At 40.8% G+C, this 20,972-nt stretch overlaps 1 protein-coding gene across 2 annotated transcripts in view; it reads right to left on the reverse strand.

Moving 5' to 3' along the window:
- Window positions 1-250: 250 nt before the first annotated feature.
- The window catches only part of LOC126355996 (DNA ligase 3), a 538,466-nt gene continuing 517,744 nt past the window's right edge, over window positions 251-20,972 (reverse strand). For both annotated transcript variants that reach the window (XM_050006627.1, XM_050006628.1), the window contains 2 exons: window positions 19,204-19,345; window positions 251-814 (listed from right to left, as the gene is read on the reverse strand). In XM_050006627.1, the coding sequence (XP_049862584.1) occupies window positions 19,238-19,345 (108 nt within the window). In that variant the 3' untranslated portion in view covers window positions 251-814; window positions 19,204-19,237. The remainder of the gene's footprint in view (window positions 815-19,203; window positions 19,346-20,972) is intronic.

Here is a 20,972-nt window from a genome sequence, read left to right on the forward strand (position 1 = left end):
TCCCGAAAAGCGGCAGGTTACCACGCATCGCTAAGCGGGTGGTAACACAGGATGAGTTCACTAATTTTAAAAATATGCGATCTTCTTTTTCTGTGCTTGGATCAAGATTAAAGGTGTCTCTTTCAGATTCGTTATTCAGGACTGAGAGGCTCACTATTTGAGAATCTCAAAGTATTTAATGTCTTTTCCAAAATTTTGACGTTTTTACACTGGGATGTGTATGAAGGTTATGAACACAAAAAAACGCAAAATTTGATAACATTAATTATTTTTCTTTTATTTTTCTAGTAGCAGATAGTTCACAAATTCCATGAATTCAATATTTCACTAATCCCAATAAACAAGCAAGAAATTCCCGAACAATTAACAATAATTTCGTACACTGTTGATAACATATTTGTATATGTTCACAAGACCAATATATACTTCTGCACTCCAAGGTACGATACAGGACAAAATAGCGAAATACACGAGTTCAGCATTATACTATCTTGTAGTCGAATATTTAATGTACTGCATTTTACAAGGACTCTTCCTAACTAAGCCTTCCCCTTTAGCCAGATTCCCAAAACGGTCGTGCATAATGTATTGTACGCTAAGCAGTTGTAAGTTTCCACACCAAGTTTTACCCTGATAACCGTAGGAGTTGCATAATGCTGGATTTCGCCCTCGTACACTCTGGTACGAAAATGCAAAATATTTCCTCTCTATTCAGGAAATTTGCCGCAGAATGTACATGGCAGCGGACTCGTTCTGATTTGCAGATGCGACGTCACTATCCACCGTTGAGATTCCAAACTATAAAGCGTTGCAACTGAAACACAATAAAACAGCAAATTCAATCACATAGAATTTATCGCGTCATCTATACATCTATTCACGCCAGGACAACAAAAATAAAACATGAAATAAAAAAAATTTGTATGGACTTATGTTTTTTATATTGTACATTAGTAATTGACAGAATTTTGGCGTTATGATACGATCTGTCCTGATCAACATGGTATAAATTGTTTTTCCGGTGATACCTTTTTTCCGATCATACCTTAGAATCATCGAGGTTTTTTTCCATTTTCTTATTTATTTAACCTGATCTGATTAGGGCCATCGGACCCTCGCACAACAGATCAGGGTTTCACGCACACGGTACTTTCTACAACATAGTTTTCTAAGAAATAACAATTTTAATATGACAAATGGTATTAAATGATTCGAGTATCTGAAGTGCAAGTGTGAGTAAATTATGCTGACTATGAACTAACAAAGTTAATACCGGTAGTACTTATACTACTGCAACTGTTGCCACTAACAGTCGTAACAACAGCAATAATAATAATAATAATAATAATAATAATAATGACAATAACAGCGACATACATAAAAATTCTTATTGTTGCTTCAGTAGATACGCCATTAACTGTATTCTGAACCTGGCGATGCTACTCAGTTCTCTAATACAATGGAAGTTAGTCCAGAGTTGGCTTCCTGCTACTGAGAAGGACTTCCATGAAGTGGCGGAACGATAAATTGCGACAGAAATGATTTTGCTCGAGTTGAAACGGGTGTGTCTGCCGAAAACGTTAAGGTCGAGGAGAGTTATGAGGGACAGTGATCGTTGATAAGGCAGTAGAGAAGACAGAGGTAATGGAAATCTCTGAAATTGCCTCCAAAGAGTCGAGCATCACAGGTATAACGAACACAGGCGTTCATAACCAGTTCCATGGGCTGTGAGCTATCCTGAGAAAGATCTTGTAGGATAGCATTGCTGTAATCAATAATCGGAAGTACAGGTGTTTGTACAAGTTTTTTTCAGGTCAATATGGAATAGCTCTTTGTGGTTTTGTAAGGCATGGAGAGACGCTGATGCGTACTTGCACATTATAGCTAAGTGCTCAATCCAATTTATATTTTCATCTGTTATTACTCCTAGCCTCTTTGCTGAATAGTAGAAGTTGATATTTGTCCCGTTTAGAATTAGAGACGGACGGGATTCTCCCTATATTCTGTGTCCATTTTGATAGTGCAAACAGATCGATATTGAGATTCTCGACAGCTGTCATCAGGTTTATTTGTTTTGCACTAGATACAACTCGTGGTCATCAGTGTATATGTTGTACTTGCAGTAGGACAAAACTGATGACACATCTTTTAAGTACAATGAAAAGAGTATAAGACCTAATACTGAACCCATTGTGACTTGAAGGTGCCATACATGACGCATTGCTGGCTAGACGTCAGGTATGAGCGAAACCATTGCGCTCCACTTGGCGAGGAACTCACGTTCCAAAGCTCTTGGTTTTGAGGCGCAAAATGACACTTATGCTGAACATCAAGAAAAGCAAAACGAGGATAATGGTATGTAGTCGAATTAAATCAGGTGATCCTGAGGGAATTAGATTAAGAAATGAGACACTTAAAGTAGAGTAGATGAGTTTTGGGAAGCAAAACAACTGTCGACAGTCGAAGTAGGGAGGATATAAAATGTAGACTGGCAATGGCAAGAAAGGAATTTCTGAAGAAATTAATTAACATCGAAAACAAATTTAAGTGTCAGGAAGTCCTTTCTGGAAGGATTTGTTTGGTGTGTAGCCATGTGTGGAATTGAAAAGGGACTAGAAACAATTTAAACGAAAAAGAGAGTAGAAGCTTTTGAAATGTGAGGCTACAGAAGACTGCTGAAGATTAGATAGGCAGATGACATAACTCATGAGGAGGTACAGAATAAAATTGGGGAGAAGGGAAATTTATGGTACAGCCTCACTAAAAGATGGGATCGGTTGGTAGGACACATTCGGAGGCATCAGGGATCACCAGTTTAGTACTGGAGGGAAGTCTGGGAGTAAAAATCATAGAGGGAGACCAAGAGATGAATACAGTAAGCAGATTCAGAAGGATTGCAGTAGTTACTCTGAGATGAAGAGGCTTGCACAGGGTAACGTGGAAAGCTGCATCAAACCAGTCTTTGGACTGAAGACCACCACAACAACAGCAAACTGCTGTACTGGGTCAGTTTTCAATGAGAATGGTAATGTCACCTGCAAGAAGTAAAGGTAATTTGCAGACGAAAATTTATCTTCATTTTCTTCTTGTTTGGGTAACGGCTTAGTCAATAATTAACCACAATATTTTTTGTTTGTAGAAATTAGCTTCGGACACCACCTGTAACACAAAGTGCAGCCGCATACAGGTGTCGAAACAAATACCCGTGTGGACGACTTCTTGTTTCGCGTTCACAATCAGAAATCTGCAAAAGGGCATTTTGCACGTTCGCACTCGCTATAGCGCACTGCGCTAGGGGATGGTGTGCCCCAGCTACTCCAGACTGATTTTTTTTCGCAGTTGTTGGAGAACTTTTGCGGAAATGGAAAGCCTGAGGAAAATTTGGGAAAGAAATTTCGATTCCGGGGAATTGGGAAGTATTTTATCAGACTAGCCTTACCACTAATGTCATCTCTGAGGTTTTTGTTCAAGCACACATATTTAGATTTCTAGAATTCAGTCGATGTCACTCCCTCTCTTCAAATCAAACGATACAGCATTCCTTTTGTGGGAGATGTTAGGCTCACCGCGGTGGTAACGCTCCGTGACATCACTATGACGTGTACATGCTTAGTTTCGAACGTTTGGGATGTCTATTGACTTTGTGGTCGTATCTAGTTCTGAGGAGACGCCATATTATATTTCGTCGTTTTAGGTGAGGCCTGTTTTCGAAAGGTTTTATATTACAACGTATGTCCTATGAGTATATGCTGTTTCAAACACTGACGTTCTATCGAAAACGCTTCGGTATTGGTACAGTTTGTTGAAATTATATGTTAGGTGATGAGAGATGGGCCATTATGAGCAGTCACGAGGTGTAAGTAAAATACACAATTTCATGTGTTCACAGTAGCGTAGTGGAGCCAACCGCCTTACCTCAGTAATAATACCGGTTCCCGTCAGATCACCGAAGTTAAGCGCTGACAGGCTGGGCTAGCACTTGAGGGGGTCACCGTTAGGGTCTGCCGAGCGCTGTTGGCGACTAGGATGGACCCAGACCTTCGGAGGCCAACTGAGGAGCTACTTGATTGAGAAGTAGTGGCTCTCGTCACGAAAACTGACAGCGGCCAGGAGAACAGCATATTGACCGTATGACCCTCCATATCCGCATCTAGTAATACGTATCGGCTTAGGATGAGTCGGGAGCCTGTCGGTACCTTTGAGCCTTTCGAGGCATATTCGGAGGAGCAGTAGCGTAGTGGGTGGAGGTGTTGAGTTGTGAAGTGAGATATAGGTGGTGCGCTTGTGAAAAATCAATAGAACAATGAAGAATACTGGGGAGCCCGTCCAGCATAACTTTTTTTAAAATTTTTTATTTATGATGAAGTTATTCTTTCTAGTTACAAATTGAAAATCTTTGTTTACGTAAATTACTATAATTTTATGATAAGTACGATAATTTTACGGCTCTGAATACATAATACCATCTTCAAGACGCCAACACCCATGAGACCCAGAAAATATTAGATACAGGCTCTCAGGTAGATGCCATCTTCCTTGACTTCCGGAAGGCGTTCGATACAGTTCCGCACTGTCGCCTGATAAACAGAGTAAGAGCCTACGGAATATCAAACCAGCTGAGTGGCTGGATTGAAGAGTTTTCAGCAAACAGAACACAGCATGTTGTTCTCAATGGACAGACGCCTATAGACTTTAAAGTAACCAACGGAAGAAATAACTCGTGAGTTCCCTAGTGCTGCCATCAATTCAGCTAGTACAGTGACTGAGCGTACGGGCTTAATGCTCAAACACCTTCTCATATCTCTCACATTTCCGTTGTCAGTGCTGAACGACGCTTGAGACAGGGCCCAGAGCAATGTCACTGGACAGTCAATGACAGGGAGCGAGTCATTTGGAATGATTAATCATGCTAGACCCTAGAGATATCAGCACTGTGCACTGTGTACAGTAGAGGAATATTTCGAGGACGATGACTGATTGTATCGTCATGACAATGCATCCTGTCATAAAGCAGCATCTTTGAAGCAACGATGTTGTTGTTGTTGTCAGTCCAGAGACTGGTTTGGTGCAGCTCACCATGCTACTCTATCCTGTGCAAGCTTCTTCATTTCCAAGTAACTACTGCACCCTACATGCTTCTGAATCTGCTTAGCGTATTCATGTCTTGGTCTCCTACGATTTTTACCCTCCACGCTGATACTAAATCGGCGATCCCTTGATGCCTCAGCACATGTCCTACCAACCGATCCCTTCTTCTATACAAGTTATGTCCCAAATTCCTCTTTTCCAAAATTCTATTCATTACCTCCTCATCACATGATCTGCCCACCTAATCTTCAACATTGTTCTGCAGCACCACATTTCGAAAGATTCTATTCTCTTCTTGTCTAAACTACTTATCGTTCACGTTTCACATCCATACATGGCTACACTCCATACAAATACTTTTAGAAAGAGTTCCTGACACTTAAATCTATACTCGATCTTAACAAATTTATATGGGTAATAACATTTCTGAAACGGGCGGGTTAGCTGAGAGTCTCATTCTGAACGCAGTGGAACACCTTTGGGATGATTGGGATGAGTGAGCCCTCTACTTCGCTCCACACGGAAGCGTCCAACTTAACTACCTTCTTTCATTTCGACTCTTGAGGAAGAACGCGCTGCAATTCCTCCACAGACATTTAGACAGCGCACTGAAAGTGTCCTCAGCGGCGTCCCTAGAGTACCAAATGCTAATGTAATTCTTTCATCAGTGCACCAGGTAGCTAGGTCAATAGCTACAAGTAAAATAAAATTACATCCAGCGAGTAATTCTGCTACAGGCAAAATTCCTCGGGTAGAACGTTTTTAAAAGACGTACTGCAAGCGGACGTATACAAACAATTCGAGTGACGAAGGGTGGATACACCGAGTATTATTGTTCACTAATAGGGTGATCAGATATTGTAACTTTTCAATTCCTTTCTGCATTATCCACACGTCATTTGGTTTTTTAGAGACACCAAAAAATCGTAATGCATGTATCTGCTATTTCCTTGTCACTGGCTGATACAATATATGCTGTCGCAGAGAAACACAGAGAAAGAGAAATTTGTACAGTCCTCTGTACAGTCACCAAATATGTGGAATTTACACATTTCTAGAGGTCATGGAAGGGAACTCGTATAAAAAGTTTTACATATGAGCATATGCTCTGAAAAGACACATTTCCGTGTTGACAGAGAGAACTAAAGTGTGTCTCGCTTTTAACTCTTGGCGCTAGTACTGACATTTCCTACGTATCTCTCCTGTATGGTGGGCAACCCACAATGACAACTTACGGTAAATCGCACGTTCTAAAACCGCCCATTTCCATGCTGACAAAAAGAGCGAGAGTGAGTCACGTTTTTAATGCTCACGATAATGTTGAGATTTCATACATACATTGCCTGTGTGGTAGGCAACCCACATTGACAACTTAAATTGGCCAGTACACAAGTTCCCGTTCGATTAAAGAATCATAGGCTCCTGTGCCTGATTTTTCAGCCAGCAAGTAGAAGCCTTGGAAGATGTGTCACTGACATTTCGGGGGAAAATGCGATTTTGAAATGACAACATACCAATACATTTTACAAGTGCCATCAGAGGTAATATGGTTGGGACAGAAGTCATGACAAAAAGTCATTTCTTGATCGAGTGTAACAGAAATTAGTGTGAATACGTAATTTGTGCAACGAACAACCTTGAAATAGTCGACAAGAAACTGGATAGGAATCATCATGGTTTTAGCTTAGTCATTTAGGAAACAACAGAAAAGCTGAATTTCTACAGAATATGACTGCACTGCCTTTATCATTCCACCACATTTATCTGCATACAGGCTTGAGTAAATCTTCCGAGAGTTGTAACAAAATGCAGCAGGATTACAACTCACAGGGGTGGGTTCAGGTGGCTAATTGACACCTTACTATAAAACACGTCATCTCTTTCCATTTAACATGTGTTACATCGGTGTCTCTCCTAGTGATTGTCACATGCCGTTTTGCTTTTCTTTCCGGAGTTATTTGCAGTTTCTTTTTGTAATGTGTTTGTGGGGGAGGAACAAAAAGGAAAAAAAAAACGGATGCTCATAGTGTGGTTTGTGAGTCGCCATTTTTTACTATAAATGTCGTTTTTGTTCTTATTACACACGAAGTTTCGTTTAAAGTGTAATTTAGCGAATCAAATCCAAAGAAAGGACTAAGATGACGTGACATTCAATTGAAGGATACTTACTGCCGAACTTAAAACAGAGACAGAGGAAGGCTGTTAGAAGCTGCGATTGTGTAGACAGCAAAAATACTTATTACATTTCATGTTTTGCTGTCCTCGACAGATATCTTTGAACTGAATAACCTGTCAAACTGAATGAAAGTCGATACAACAATTATTGGATATGCACAATCGTTCTTTCAAAAACTTTTCTTGCAATGAGACCGAAAACGACATTTTCCGTTTAAACTGGGTCTCACTTGACTCAAAGGATAAACAGACTTCTTTTGTGGGGTAGGGGGATGAATTTAGCTCTACTTGATAGCACAGAATTTACAATGAAAATACTCGCAGAAACACAAGAGAAAAGCATTCCACGTATTTCAGGCGAAACAGATTCGCGAAAACTGTAACCGGCGCGTATTTGTCTAAATTCCTACAGGAATTCGCCGAACATTCGCTCAGACTGGCCGTAAGGACATGGTGTATTGATTCGAGTCGAGGATTCGACTACGCAATGTGTGAGTGAGATATTTTTACAGTATTAAATAAATTCAACTACGCTTCCAGGATTATTCGGTCTCAGTACACATAGTTTATACTGTCTGTACAGTATGGCTTTTTCACGCACATCAAATGAAAACCAGATGAGACATCGAAAGGAAACGCGGCAATACCTTTTATGAAATTAATGCCGACTTTTAAATCGTTATAATACACTTTAAGACAAGAAAAACGACGCACAACGAAAGAATTATCCTAATCGGTCAGATATTGGTAGATGTGATGTATATATGAACACAGACAAGCGTCTCACACGCACCTATTTTTCTCCTTCGGTAACCCGAACACAAATACACTCTACGATAGAAAAAGACGCACCACGAATAAATTATCCGAATGGGTCCGAAATCGGAAGATGTGAGGTACAGGTACAGACAAACAAATATTTATAGTTTCAGAAAAATTGCATGATCTATTCAAGAGAAAGAGCTTTACAAATTGAGTACGTCAATAACGCGATGGTCCACTTCTGGCCCTTATGCAAGCAGTTATTCAGCTTGGCATTGATTGTCTGTTCTGCTGAGGGATGTACAAAATTCCGTCCGTGCTGGCGTGTTAGTTCGTAGGACTCTCAAGCTGTTTGGAGGTCCTGCCCATAATGCTCCAAACGTTCGCAATTGGCGAGAGATCCGGCGACCTTCCTGAACAAGGTATGGAAAGAAAAGTATAAAGAGAAGCAGTAGAAACTCTCGCCGTGTACGGGCAGGCATTATTTTGTTGAAATGTAAGCCCAGGATGGCTTGCCATTAAGGGCAAGCAAAGTGGACGAACAATATCGTCGACTACCGCTGTTCTGTGAGGGTGCAGTGTCCTGCTATGAAAAGAAATGGCACCCCAGAACGTCACTCCTTTTCGTAGGGCTGTATGGTGGTAACAGTCAGGTTGGCATCATACCACTGTCTGGGGCTTCTCTAGACATGTCTTCAACTGGGATCTCAATTACTGATGTAGAACTATCAGTGATGAGTCCCGTTTTGAAATGAGCTCCGATGACAAACGAAAACGTGTCTGGAGACGCCCCAGGAATCGGTGGGAAAACAACCTGTCTGTCACTCGCCATACGCCTCATCATGAGGAGTGATGTTATGGGGTGCCAATTCATTCCATAGCAGGAGCCCTTTGGTTGTCAGCCGCAGCACTCTTACAGCACAGCGGGTACACAGAGCGCTGACGTGGCCTAGTCGATACCAGGCAGTTAGTAAACAACGCTACGCTGTAGTCGCAGCTCAGACTTCTATTCGCCGATTTCCAAGCAGTAAAGGGAACTCCAGTGGAAAGCGGCCATTTCCGCCGATGACAACACGCAATGCAAAGACCAATAAAATGAACTCCTAATACCCTTCCTCCTCACCCTCACATCCTATCACGACACTCCTCCGTAGTATATATGTATCCAAACTAGTGCTCGTTCAGCAGTTAGCAATACAGCCTGAGGAAGGCGCTTTGAAACAGTTGCCGAAACGTCGGAATTTTACAAATGACAATGCGGCCACAAACAGAGAAGAATTTTATTGACTGTGACAACGGCCGCGGAAGCCTACGTTTACAACATCGAATATTGCAGAACATGTTTGTACCATATTCATAAGAAAGTCCCAGAACGTGACTCGAACGCTAACATGAAAAAAAGTATTTGCATATGACGGGATACGACCCCACATCTTTCGACTCCAGGAACCACAATGTTTTCCATAACGATACCGCTTCATTGTGTGATGTTTGTCTCCTTCCTTAGTTATCATATTCTCTCTTTAAGGCTTATATTGTTGATGTATTATTAAGTGACATTTAATGATAATGGTGATGTGTTTGTGATAAATGTTCAGTGCTCTGTTGCCTTGCAACAGCATACTGCAAATTATAAAACATGCATGATTCATGCTTAATTTGTAAATGATTGACGATAACAACAGACTCCTGCGACAGCAATCTTATATGAAGCCATTTGTCGATAAATCATTATGTGACATTTTATTAGAGCAATAATCGTAATAAATCATTCCAAAATGTCGCGTTTTTGTAAATCTCTGTTGAGAGCACATGGAGTCTTCTGAGAGGCCTGTATCAAATGCTAACTAAAGTCTATAGCCGATCATGCGCTCGTCGATATTGCGCAACATCGATGACAGCACGATCAGATATTGACTTTTTGACAAGGAAGCGTATTAATGTTACTGATCCTCAATTCGCTGTCAGCAGTTTCAGATGTCCTCTTAGGTTCCTGCCTAACCACACATTCAGAAATGGCCAGGTAACGCTCGTTTCACAACACATTCTGTGAATCTGACATCATTTTGGCGTCACGTGCAATATCGACGACTGCAAGATCGGCTATCGACTTTGTGACAATGAAGAGTATTAATGTTATTGCTCCTCGATTCACCCGCAGAAATTTAAGCTGTTTCTTAGTATCGTGCCTAACCACACATTCGGAAGTCGCCACATATTCGAAATGTGTTTTTGTACACCTATAGTACGCGCGCATGAATTCTTGCGAGAGGCCCGTATCGAACGCTAACGAAAGTCGACAGCCGATCATGCTGTCGTCGATATTGTATCAAAATGATATCACGTTAGCGGAAGGAGTTATGAAACGAGTGTCATCCGTTTATTGCGTCACTCCTCAAAGTAATCATATTGATGGAAATGGAGAGTGTTACACAATGAACACCCTTACTGAAGGCTGCCAATTTGACAGTCTAGTATTTACATACCTATGGGAGATGTTGATTAAAATTTCATCCCGATACGAGCTTATTTTCTGTACCTAAAAATGTTATTCCTTTGGATGGAGGACGCAATATGAGTACCTGGTGGCTGTATGGTGTTTCTTAGCGTTACTGGGTCATTTGACGTGGAGGTCACAACACAGCATGCCCATAGGACGTGCACCTACAGCATATCGCCGCATTTCGGACTCTGAGAAAGGTTTAATCATTGATACGAGGGACGTGGGAGCATCATACCGACAGATCGCAACGGACAACTGTCTGTAGTTCAATGACTGCAGAACAAATGGTGGCGAGATGGACTGCGGACAACAGTGTGGTAAGAACGATAAGCACGGGTCTTTCCAGAAGAACAACAAAACAATAAGATCATAGGAATGTTCCATTGGCTGTGACGAATAGTCGGATGACAACAGCTGAAATCCGAGCAGACGTTACAAGCAGAGTGTCATAAAAATCATCAGCAAGAGATTACAGGAAGGTGGGTTGAGATCTCGAGTTGTATGCGTCGCTTACCGCTGATAACTTACCACAAGACAACGGCGACTTGCATGATGTAGAGAAAGACTCAGCCGGGACAGTGAGTGGTATTCTGGAGGATGAATATCACTTCTGTTTGTGGAGGTCAGATCGACACCAATGTGTCATTAGACGCCCCTTTGGAAGGTCACAGGAAGGAGCGATTCTCAAGGCCCACAACTCTCCAACTCCAGAGACATGGTCCGGGGGCCTATTACATATCACAGAAAGGCCTCTATGGGAGCTGTTAAATAGATGTTGAATGCTCATCATTATTAAGGAAAGAAAGGTAAATCCTGTCGTTTTACCCTTCATAATCTGGGTGCCAAATGGATAATGCAGGCCCCACACTGCGGTTCATATCATAAATTCTTTGATCAATATATGGATTCTTGAGTGACCTGCTTGGTCACCTGACTTGTGACCTGTAGAGTATGCTCTAATATAAGTCATGTCTGGGATATGAGGTAAGACGTACACTTTCATACCAGCCAGAAATCTTCATGGGTGACACAACAAGTGTTTCCAGGCATAGATGAGATTTCTTAAAGTTACGTTTTGAAGGTGTTTGCTTCCATGGCGTACTGAATGCAAGAGTCGATTCATACCCATGATGGTACTACTGTTGATGACGATCATCAGTTTCGAATAGAATGAAAGTTTAATCGTTTAATATCCATTATGTGACAAACATCCGCACAAAGTTCTATAATTATTGGACCTACGGCTCATGATGCTATAATTTCCATTCCCGGCAATGTAATCCGACGTTCCCGACGAGAAACAAAACTAGATCTACCGTATCGAAAGTGGACACAGAGCCACGCAACTGTCACACATCACAAATTTACTTTCATATAAAAAAAAAGTAAATCTATAACGGAAACTCTCACAGTGTATCAGAGGGTTCACCGAAATAACCTCCACGGACAAACTCCCGCCCGGTCTCTGCAATCTCGGGTTTACTCTAAGAACTGAGCTGTCTGAGTAGATCGTGGTAAAACTCGAATTCATTATCTAGCATTACCACTCTCCTCTTTTAGTTCTCGGGCTTGCTGGTACGCTGAAGTTTACGAAACTAGTGAGGAAGGATCAAAGCGCAAAAAAGTGGTATACGGAAATACCAAGAAATGAAGAAATACACTTGAAGTTCTCTGCGGTTATAGATACGGCGATAGTGAATAAAGCAGAAGACAGTTACGTTTAACAGGAATGGACGTCTCTGAAAATGGCAATCACAGAAGTAGGAAAGAAAAACATACGTACAAGGAAGGTAACTGTGATGAACCCATGGGTGACAGAAGAGATACTTCAGATGATTCACGAAAGAAGGAAACAGCCTACAAAAATATTCAGAGAAATTCTGGAACACGGAGATACAAGTCACACAGAAATGAAATAAATCGGAAGCGCAGGAAATCCACGAAGAAATGGCTACATGAGAAATGTGAAGGATTATAAAAAGTAATTACTTTTGGGAGCACTGAATCAGCAAAAAAAAGCAAACCAACCTTCGGAAAAATTAAAAGCAACACTGAGATTTCAATGTAAATTGCACTGTTAAACCCAGAGAAGAGGGTGGATTGGTGTAAAGAGCGCAATGAGGACCACGATAAGGACGACGACTCGACTGATGACGCGAGGGAAGAAGAAACAAGAGTCGACAAAGAACACAGAGGGGATCCAGTATTAAAGACAGAATTTAGAACATCTTTGGACGAATTATTAAATACGGCAGAGCGAATAGACAATGTTCCATCAAGATTTCTAAAATCATTGGGGTAAGTGAAACAAAATGACTGTTCACATTGGTGTGTAGAACCTATGAGACCGGCGATATATCATCAGATTTTCGGATGAAACATCACTCACTCAATTCCGAAGACTGCAAGAGCCGACAAGAGCGAGAATTATCGCACAATCAGCTTAACAGCGCATACATCCAAGTTGATGACAAGAATAATACATACATGAGTGAATAAGAAAATTAAGGACCTGTTAGATGGCGACCAGTGTGACTTTAGGAAAGTTAAAGGCGCAAAAGAGCCAGTGACTTTGCGGGTGATAATGGATGCAAGACTGAAGAAAAATCAAGATACGTTCATAGGATCTGTCGACCTGGAAAATGAGTTCGACAATTTCAAATGGTGCAAGAAGTTTGAAATTCTGAGAAAAATTGGTGTAAGCTATAGAGTAATGTACAATATGTACAAGAACCAAGAATGAACAGAAAGACTGGAAGACCAAGAACGAAGTGCTCGAATTAAAAAGGGTGTAACACCGAACTGTAGACTTTCGCTCCTACTATTAAATATAAATGTCGAAGAAGCAATGACGAAAGTAAAAGAAAGGTTTAATGATGGGATTAAAATTCAACGTGAAAGGATGTCATTGATGCGGTTCTAGGCGCTTCAGTCTGGAACCGCGCGACCGCTACGGTCGCAGGTTCGAATCCTGCCTCGGGCATGGATGTGTTTGATGTCCTTAGGTTAGTTAGGTTTAAGTGGTTCTGAGTTCGAGGGGACTGATGACCACAGATGTTAAGTCCCATAGTGCTCAGAGCCATTTGAACCATTTTTTTTATGTCATTGATATGATTCACTGATGGCATTGCTATCCTCAGAGAAAGTATAGAAGAATTTCAGGATCTGTTCAATGGAATGAACAGTCTAATGAGTACAGAATATGAATCGAGGATAAGTCGAAGGAAGACGAAAGTAATGAGAAGTAGCAGAAATGAAAATAGAGAGAAACATAAAATCATAATTGGTGATCACGAAGTAGAAGTTCAAGAATTCTGCTACCTAGGCAGAAAGATAGCCCATGACTAAGGAGCAAGGAGGGCATAAAAAGCAGACCAGCAATAGTGAAAAGGGCATTCCTTGCCAACAGAAGTCTACTAATATCGAACATGGGCATTATTTGAGGAAGAAATTTTTAAGAATGTGCGTTGGAGTGCAGCATTGTCTGGTAGTGAAGCATGGAATGAAAATTGCAACAGAAGAATGTTGAAAATAAGGAATGAGGTGGTTCTCTGCAGGATCGACGGGGAAAGGAATACATTGAAAACACTAAAAAGAAGAAGAGACAGGATGATTGGACATTCGTTGAGACATCAGGGCACACCTTCCATGGTACTAGAAGGAAATGTAGACAGCAAAAACTGTAGAGAAAGACAGAGATTGGAATACAATTAGTGAATAATTGAGGACATTGTTGTTGTTGTTGTTGTTCTGGTCTTCAGTCCGAAGACTGGTTTGATGCAGCTCTACTTGCTACCCTATCCTGTGCAAGCCTTTTCATCTTCGGGACTACTGCAACTTACATTCTTCTGAATCTGCTTACTGTATTCATCTCTAGGTCTCTCTCTACAATTTTTACTCCTGAGACTCCCCTCCAACAATAAGTTGATGAGCTCTTGATATTTCCCCTTGATATTGTCCCATTAACCGATCCCTTCTTCTAGTCCGGTTGTGCGACAAACTTCTTTTCTCCACAAGTCTCTTCAGCATCTCCCTATTAGTTATGTGATCTACCTATCTAATGTTGATCATTCTTCTGTAGCATCGTATTTCAAAAGCTTCTATTCTCTTCTTGTCTAAACTATTAATCGTCCGTATTTCACTCCCATAAATGGCTACATACAAATACGTTCAGAAAAGACTTAAACTATACGCAATGTTAACAAATTACTTCTTCAGAAACGCTTTCATTGCCACTGCCAGTCTACATTTTATGTCCTCTCTACTTCGGCCATCGTCCGACATTTTACTTTCCAAATTGCAAAACTCATCTATTAATTTTCTGTCTCGTTTCCTCAGCTTCATCTGATTTAATTCGACTACATTCCATTGTCCTCGTTTTGTTTTTGTTGATGTTCGTCTTATATCGACCTTGCAAGACACTACCCATTCCGTTCAGCTGTTCCCCCAAGTTCTTTGCTATAACTGACAGAATTACAATGTCATCAAAAAAACCTTCTTCCTGAAATTTACTTCTCCTCCAAATTTTTCTTTGGATTGCATTACTACTTGTTCACGTATAAATTGAATAACATCGAGGATGAGCTACAGCCCTGAACCCTCCTTCTCAATTATTACTTGCTTTTCATGCCCCTCGTCTCTTGTAAGTACAAGCTGTAAATAGCCTTTATATCCCTGCATTTTACCCCTGCTTCCTTCACAGTGTCAAAGAGAGTATTCCATTCAACGTTGTCAAAAGCTTTCTCTATAAACGTGGGTTTGCCTTTCCTTAATCTATATTCTAAGAAAAGTTGTAGTGTCATTATTGCCTGGCGTGTGCCCACACTTCTCCGGAATCCAGGACGCAGGTTGCTACAAACCAGAAGCCTGGGTTCGAATCCCAGTCTGGGACGCTGTTTTAACGCTTATGAAGGTTCCTCTGAACACTAGCCACGCTGCAATTAGAAAAAGCCAAAAAGGTGTGTCATATATATTCGTCAGTGCTCTGTATCGACACCTGGCATTCGTGTGCGGCACTACAGCCCCCCCAACTCACCCCGTTGCGAATAGAGTACCCTCTCTCAATGTCTCTGAGCAGCCCGTCAAGCCAGTGATTTGCTGTACTGCAAAGCATGCTGTGCTGCATCATGTGGCCATTATTCTGTGCAATTAACATCGTCTACTGGCGAACTGTTAAGCGTTGTGGAGTACACCACTGGGAGCAGTTAGGTCTTAATAGCTGCTCTGTTTTGAAAAACCGTTAAAAATCATAACGATATGGATATATTAATACAATATGTATGCGTGCAAACACCACAGTTGGGAAATCAGACGCTGCAGAGAAAATGGGGCTGCATACGCATCTAAAGGGCCATTCGTGAACGACAAATAAATTATGAAAGACCGCACGGGGATAAGATAAATGTTAAAAGCCCCACGAGCCTGTATTTGGTCAAGCAGACTACAAAGCAGGAGCCTGATGTGTATGCAGACACGTAGTGCATTAAAGATGATCATTTCCCTAGTATGCGTCCAGAGTCCTCAGTAGACTTCGTATTGGTGGTTAACCGTACTGAAGAATATACGAGTTACGACGTAAAACGTTCGTAACATACGAGATGAACTGTGTAAGTTTGGTACTGAAATGCGGAAATGACCACATGAAGAGTTAAAAGGACTGCCAGTGTTTCAACTCGTTACACGCTTAAAAATAACATACATCGATAAATCTTCTTTGGTGTCTCCTGCCGATGATAAAATCTTTAGCGACAGAGCAACAGCTGTAAAAGGGCGAATATGCAACTGGAAATTAGAGTTGTTCTTTGCAAAGGAACCATAGAAGTATTAGCCTTAAACGATTTTTGAACCCTGATTGTTCCGAATGATAGTTTCGTTCCTTAATGACTGCACGAGCTCACTAGGCGCATAGCTACAAGTAAAATTAAATTTCACCCAGCGTTTAATTCAGCTACAGTCACAATTCCGTCGTGCGGAACTGGTTTAGACGACATATTTTAATAGGCCGTATACGCCCAATCCTATCAGAACAAAATCCTGCACTAGAGAAGCCGAACAATTGCGTTACCTCAATAGTCGACCTTTTTTTTGGAGTGTTTAGCGGAAATGACCATAGACGGCACATGCCCCAAGTTTGATTGTGCAAAGTATCATTGGCATATGCACAGTAGCAGTGGGTGTTCACTCTAGAAGATGTGGTGGGTTTATAAACTTCATTTGCCTTTCCTTTAGTTGATGCATACAACATATGCCGATCCACATTCAAAACATTACCTAATGAGTGCAATTCACACTACAAACCATAAAATTTGTAGTAGAAATTTCGAATCACTTAACTGATTAAAGACGCGGAATGACTTAAAAGACTATGTTTATTCTAAATAAGCGAAATAAGGGATAGTCACTTGGTAATGTCATCAGTGGTAGGTGACAGAACATTTACATATAGCTAGTAGCTTTAAGGTAACGTCTCTGAACATAAACTTGTACGTATCTTTAGTTTGTTGCCAAATAATATTATAGATTGTCGCGTCCTAAGTGTTGTCATTTTATCATATGCGATTATACCGTTTTCTGTATAAATAGAGTATGTTATGTTGCCGCATTGCTAACAAACTACCCTATCCATAAAAATAACTGTTCTTATCGTAATATTCACTGCATATACACCGTTTAACATCGTTACCGCCACAACGCAGGAAACCATATAAAAAGACACATTTAGAAGCTGTCCGAAATAGGTTGTGTCCTCGCCGTTGGTTCATCAAAATTTTCCCGTGTGCACACTCGTTCCATAAGACCAACTAGTAGCATTTATTAATATTCATACTGGTACGTTGACGAACAGTCGGTGACTTGTGTATACCTGTAACAGACACGTTCCTCGTTACACGAGACCGGAGGGTTACTATTTCAATTACGTGCAGCAGAAGAGCGATGCTCATAAATGGAGAAAAACTTCTGTGGTAAACGCTTGACGTGAAGAGAGGAAGAAAGTTTGACTGTGACAAAAATTTTAGTATCTGCTTAAGTGTAATGTTCAATATTAATCACTAATTATCATCAAAAATCGTTGGAGATGTGTTTCGTACCATTTGAAGATAAATTCGCCTTCTGATGATGCAAAAATTTGAGAAAGAGGGCTGGTTTAACTATCTGGGACAGAGAGACATTCTTTATGTTGTTGCAGTGTGTATACGATTTGTGTACAGGGAGAAATGAGAAAAACTGTATGAGCTTATGAAAGACTTACAGTAGTAGTGAGGTACTTGGCAACAGCCAGAAGCTATGCTGATCTAAGATTTTCGTCTGTGATATCAATGTCGTTGTTGCGCCACGTCATGCTGGAAACAAGTGCCATTTGTGAAGCACTGAAGCGCTTCATCTGGTCTTCACATCTGGTATGAACCATTTCAAGCGCCGCCACACTTCACACAGGACGGGCATAAGACAGTAAAGCATACAATTTTTTCAGTCTGCGATTCATTCACACGATGACTTCTCTGTGCAAATACTGTAAGGAACCCTTTAAGCACGCACCTCCGGAAAAATCACTTTATTTTCTTTAACCAAAATGTAATGGTACTCGTATTGTAGACCGAAGCACTGTCATGGTGACACAGAAAAGGGTCAATTTTAAGCTGCTATCAGTTTTTGGTACGTACGTTACTGGCCGATATGCACGTATGTGGCAGGTTTAAACGGTGCGCCGGACCAGATAACTTACCAGCGTCAGTCCTTGCACGAGCGGTTGGCCAATGCGCTATCCGATCACATATCACGGATTAGCTCTTACTACCACCAGGTCTCCTCCAAAGTTTCCACCTACTGGCGTACCCTGATGGTGTAAACGGTAACACACTGCCCGCATTCGGGAGGACGACGGTTCAATCCCGCGTCCGGCCATCCTGATTTAGGTTTTCCGTGATTTCCCTAAATCGCTCCAGGCAAATGCCCTGATGGTCCCTCTGAAAGGGCACGGCCGACATCCTTCCCCATCCTTCCCTAATCCGATGAGACCGATGACCTCGCTGTCTGGTCTCCTCCCCCAAACAACCCAACCCAACACAACCCGCGAAAGGTAGGGGCCCAGTTTCGTGTCCCGATGGAGCATAAAGTTTTAACTTGCCACAGTGCTCCTCTAAGCGTGTACTCCAGTAATGAATAAAAAACAGACTGCCATCGCAGATTGCCCTCCGTAGCTCCACAGAGCAGCGATGGCGTGGTTGGCACCACTCCAAATGGCGTAAAGGTCTTCGTTCTGGCAATCAACGACGGACGGTACTGTTACAAACTAACTTATCTGAGCTGCAACGGAAGTTATCTTCGTTAATTGACAAAGATGTCACAAGATTGTTTCATGCACTGAACTTTATAATTCAACGATTGCTATCGGTAAATTTAGCAGGCCTATCAGTGGAATTATTGGGTTTAGTACTTTACCAATTTTCCACAGTGTCTTCAGCATGAACTTGGGCGCGCGTATGTTACGTGAAATTTTCTCAGAAAATTACCTAACGTATGGATTCCCTCTACCTTGCGTCAATCGAACTCATACCATGCTTTCCATCTGACAGATGACATTTCGATAATTATGACGCAATGTGTACGCAGCTAATGTCAGCGTGATGTACGGTAACCCTTAGTGCCACAGAGAACATTTAAAGAATTTTACTTACTTAGCCAGCGACAGATGAACTCTCTGAGACGTCGCTACTTAACCCAGACAACCTTATACGGCGATATAGGCTGCAGTCGTTGAAAACGGATAGAATGCCACAGCCACGACTTTCGTACGTGCTTTGCATCACTCCGTCCAGTCTGTGGAAAATGGAGACGGAAATCGGTTAGTGCAACATACATAGGATGTGAATTATTTTCAAACAAAATTACATTATTCATTTACTCCTTAAACTGTTTACTACCTAATATTACAAACGTAAAATATAATAATAATAATTAAAAGGATTTATAAAAAGGTACAGAAAAGGAATAAAACACTAGTAATAAAGACTTGTCATCATCAGTGCAGTTTTTGAAGGATGTGACAATTATTGTGTCACTTTTAATAGTGGGCAATGCAGCCACTGATTTATTAAACGGAGGCGGCGTTTTCCACTTAGGTTCTATTTATTTAGACCTGTTCTTCGTTGCGAAATTAGTTTCACCTTTTTTTAAGCTACTATCAAGTATTTTACTAGAACTAGGTGTCACAAGAAGGAACGAAGTATTCAAATGAAATATTTTTTGTTTACAAATTGTTTTGTACAGTCCTTGATGAATCGAAAGCGGGTGCGCCAACTATCTAACGAACAGAAGCATAACATGTGAATACGTTGCTGTATTCTAATGTGAGCAAATTGTTCTTACGTGATTGTTATTACGTACATTGGTATTACGTCACAGAGCAAGAAACTGCTAGGAGGAATTTCTCTAAAGAATCAAATTTAAATTTTTTATGATTCATGACTCCAGTTTTTTTACCTCTGTTCGAAGGTTGTTCAAAACGAAACATCCAGAAAAGTAAACATTTCTTTGCAATCGTTGAAGTGGTATATTGAATTATTGTAACAAAAATCGGCGACAAAATTTGAATAAAACTACAATTTTCATGAACGCTTCAATCTTCGATGACACTTACTCTACTTTCGAATTACTGTGTAATATTTTTCCGATATGTGACAGTCAAATTCGGTACACTACTTTACTTTCTTTCGAATCTTTCCTCCGACCAAGTGTTCGCTACCGACCCCATATAGAGACTCCATTTTTATAGATGGTGCGCTGGTGCGCATTCAAAACGAAACAACCGAAAAAGTCATTGTTAAGCCTAAAATGCTTAGCCGCGCACTGCCGCAACTCGCAGGAGTTGTATTTGTTTTCGTATCGATCGAGACGCAGCAACGATGACCTCACAAGCTGCTGTCAACACCTTTATTTGGTTGCTACTAGTTTCTGTCTACCGTATTCATGGACCATCGTTTGGCACCTGGTAATTACAAACAAAACACGCAATGATACCAAGAGTAAATGACAAAAAATTTAAAAATTATACTAATTCATATTGCATAAAGTCAATATGTAGTTAATGATGAAAAATTATTTACAGATTTTGCTTTCTGATTACGTATAGTTGCCTTAATATTAAGTTAAATAGTCAAGCATTAGTTTTGTTATTACGTGTCACTAATACGCTTTTGCTATCCGGGCACATCTGTATTGCAAAAGGTGGCAGATACACTTCTTGTAAGACCTGCTTCAGTTATTCTTAATATGTTATGTCGCAACCCAGCCAAAAACTTTGTTCCAGAAAAACATATTCACCTTGTCTGTAAGCTACTGTTTACAAAAACAGATTCCCTACATAACCCTATTCGAGTTCAACACGTGAGAACAGCTATGTTCATGACACAAGTGACTATCAGAGATATTATACTGACATATCAGC

The sequence above is a fragment of the Schistocerca gregaria genome, chromosome 3 (genome assembly GCF_023897955.1).
Source record: "Schistocerca gregaria isolate iqSchGreg1 chromosome 3, iqSchGreg1.2, whole genome shotgun sequence".
Classification (NCBI taxonomy): domain Eukaryota; kingdom Metazoa; phylum Arthropoda; class Insecta; order Orthoptera; family Acrididae; genus Schistocerca; species Schistocerca gregaria.